Source organism: Branchiostoma floridae, chromosome 2, assembly GCF_000003815.2.
Source record: "Branchiostoma floridae strain S238N-H82 chromosome 2, Bfl_VNyyK, whole genome shotgun sequence".
In the NCBI taxonomy this organism is placed as follows: domain Eukaryota; kingdom Metazoa; phylum Chordata; class Leptocardii; order Amphioxiformes; family Branchiostomatidae; genus Branchiostoma; species Branchiostoma floridae.
This window is the reverse complement of record NC_049980.1, coordinates 8,203,048-8,206,449: the sequence shown is the minus strand read 5'-3', so window position 1 is coordinate 8,206,449 and position 3,402 is coordinate 8,203,048. Positions and strand designations below refer to the sequence as shown.

Genomic DNA, 3,402 nt, shown 5'->3' with positions numbered 1-3,402 from the left:
CCATGATATAGCCGTAGGAGCAGTGGGTTAGTAGTCAACTATCCCTCATTCCACCATCTTTATGCTTCCCCAACTGAAGTCAGGTACCCATTTTTTTTTACTCTTGGGTGAAGTGAGTGTCTCCTAGCCAATTGGCCATTCGTGCTATACTCATACTTCAATTTTCAGATGAGTGATCAAAGAGTTAATGCAGAACAGGTGCAGCATTTTGATAAGCCATTAGAGTATTGTACTAGTCTGAAGATAAGATCTTGTCAGCTTAGAGCTTTGCATACCTGTCCAGTTCCTGTGCCTGATATAGCTACAATCTACCTTTTGTCAGGTGATGGAGGTGATGATGATGATAATGATAATGAAGAGGAAGGAGCAGGTGATGATAGCCATCACGAGGAGGAGGCAGACACATCAACATCCACTCCTCAAAGTAGTGGAAACAGCAGTGGCAGGTAAGGAGGACATAGATGGTACTTGAATAGTGGGATGGAGAAGTAAGACCTTCAGCTTGAGAAAAGAAATGTTGAAACTAATTTAATTGCTGACATACTGTATTTTTGTACCTGTTTTCACTGTCTCACAAAGAACAATATTGACAACTGTTCCTTCTCATTTCTACATGCCTCTCTCCAAAGGAAAAAAGTAGCTCAAACTATGAGGTAATTTCACTATTTTCTTCTCTCATTGCTCTGTTACTCCAGCCTGAGTACCATCCTCTATAGTGACTGCTGGCTCTGTACGTAGTTTCACTTGCTAACCAAAGTATTGAGTCGGCGGTCAGTACGGAAAATGGTACTGGTACTCTTCTGTTCTCTGATAAGGTTTGGATGTAATTGTTGTAGTACTACACAAGATGTACAAATTGGATTATTTGTTTGATCTTCCAGTAGGAGCTCCCTGCCTGGACTTGTCCGGCCCATCCCCAGCATCGTCACACCTGTAAAAGTCATCCCTGTACATGAGATACAGGAGAGTGAGGAGGGGGACATGTCTGCTTTATCAGAAACAGGTAACTCCAGTTTTCTTCTTCTTTCTGTACTGTTAAGGCCCTATTGCAGAGATTACTAGCGGTTGTGCATAGTGTCAGTAACAAGTGACAGGTACAAGTAACTAGGGGAAAACTTGATATTTGATATTGTGTACGAAGTGACGAGACAAGTGAATGCAGCGTGTTAGTATCATTTACATATATTCAAGGACATATGGGGGCGACACAATTATTAATGCAGCAGGGCACGCCCCAGTTTTGAACTGGGAGAGAGACCCCGCCACCACACCAGGCTCAAGTTCGTTCAACTTTTTGATGGTACGAGTGGAGAATCTGCCTGTAATATTTGGATTTACTCCTAATTGTCTGCAGCGGTGGTAGCATCAAGCTGCCAGAAACATTCTCCTACTCTTCATAGTTTAACCATCTTCTTCTCTGGGAATAGCTTGGACTTTAATGTGATAGTTTTAACTTTGTTATTGTTACACAGAGGGAAGACATGAAGTAGACCCAGGGTCATCAGAGAGTGAAGGTCTGGGTGGACTGAGTGAAGCATCCACAGCTCTTGTGACTGACTCAGAAATGTCTCCTGCTTACAAGAGTGTGCCTCATCTAACCAGTCCTGGTAAGGAACTTCCCTGTCAACTATGTACTGTAATTGTTAACATTTTTGTAGTGCTTTTGTGTTTACGGTCATCACAAACTGAAAACTTGTGTTTCCATTATTGTATTTGATTAGAGTTTAAGTGCTATCACAAACTTAAAACCACCAAAGCACATGACATTGTCTCCCAACTGTGAAATGTATCACTGCAAACTTAAAAGGCATTTGCAGTATCACATATTACTACTTACAGGGCTGACGTCAGAGTTGCGTTGCGCGGTAGAGGGCAAAAAATGGGAAGACCATTTGGGTGTGACTTAAAATCCTTGAAAATCCTTCTTTTCCTTGAAAATTTTTGCCCAATCTGGAGACTTTTTGAGTTAGAAGAGACAGGTAGGGTCTAAGCTTTCCTGTTTGGGTCAAAATTTGTTCAGTTCAGCAGTTCAGCTGGTGTAAGGACAGGTTTTAGTTATAGGGTGCTACTGGTTGTATCAGGAGGGAAAATGGGTCAAAGGTGAGGTTTCTTTCATAGAGCGAGCTTTTCTCCGAGAATGAGCCAAACAACCCTCTGTTTTCTTTGAATGCTTATAAACTAGACCCAAGTGACTTTCTGGTGGAGAAGAATTTTAAAGATTGAACTATGGGTTAGTACTTTTTTGAAGCCTTCATTCAGTGTATTTCAACATGCTTGTCAATGGGCAGCCCTAACTTCGATGTCTGACCTACACTACTATGTCTGTATCTCAATTTATACATCAACTTTTTAATGGTGCTGTAGTACTTGATCAGGTTGTATCTTCTTACACCATATTTCTGCCTATCCTTGTATTGTGTAAAGTGGTCTTACATATATAAATATGTTATGAAATATGCACTATATATATATGATGAGAAATTCCAAGGTTGTTTGACGTAGCTCGAGTACCATCCTCCATAGTGACCTCTGGCTCAATCCTTTCCCTTGCTGGTTAGTTTTTAGCTAGCTTAAGGATTGGAGGATGGTAGTCAGGCTACATTTGACGTATGATAGCTTTTTGTCCTGAACAAATGATGTTTTGGTCAGTAATATAGTGTTTCTACCACTCTGTCTCCCTGCAGGCCCCAGCAAGTTGAGTGGCAGTAGTTCTAGCGGCAGTGTCCAGTTACAATCCTCCACCATCAGCACTATCAGCTCCTTCACTAGCAGCTCCAGCGGTAGCAGCCATACGGAAACACCCTTAAAAAAGTCTCCCAGAAAGACTCCAATCAAATCTCCAAGAAAAGATATTAAGCACCTCAGTGAAGCACAAGCCGCAGGTATCAAGGTGTCTCCATTAAAGGGCAAAACAAAGTCACCAAAGAAGTCCCCACACAAATCTCCAAGGAAGGCAGGCCAGGCCAAGGAGTCCCCAATGAAGGCAAGGAGACGGCTGGGTGAGGAAGAGCTTTCAGCGGCAAAGGTAAGACTTGAGGAATTTTGGTATTGGTTAAAAGCTATGGGACTGGTGATGATGATGATGATAACTTGGTTTACCACAGAAATTCCTGTAGTATTTGATATAATAAAGGAAAAACACAAAGTACAGGTTTGATCATCGGATATTGCTTGTTTTGCTACGGTATGGTACCCTGAGCTATGATTTGCTTCCAGCATGTATAGGCCACTGTCTGGAAAAATATGTTGTTAAGATAATGGCTTCGCACCCTGCAAAAAAACCCAACAAATTTACACCTCTTGGTGGCATATGTGCAGATGTTGGCGCACTGGCACACCATATCCTTGTGTTTTTTGGCACACTTTTTGACAGATAAGCCGACGAGGCTACGTGGACGTCAC

General features: G+C 42.0%; 1 protein-coding gene across 1 annotated transcript in view; it reads left to right on the top strand.

Annotated features, from left to right (window-relative positions):
- LOC118432675 (TP53-binding protein 1-like) overlaps positions 1–3,402 on the top strand; it is a gene marked incomplete in the record, with an annotated part of 26,465 nt that overhangs the window by 2,014 nt on the left and 21,049 nt on the right. The window contains 4 exon segments of the mRNA XM_035844293.1: positions 323–446; positions 882–1,003; positions 1,473–1,607; positions 2,685–2,963. Of these exon segments, the coding sequence (XP_035700186.1) occupies positions 323–446; positions 882–1,003; positions 1,473–1,607; positions 2,685–2,963 (660 nt within the window).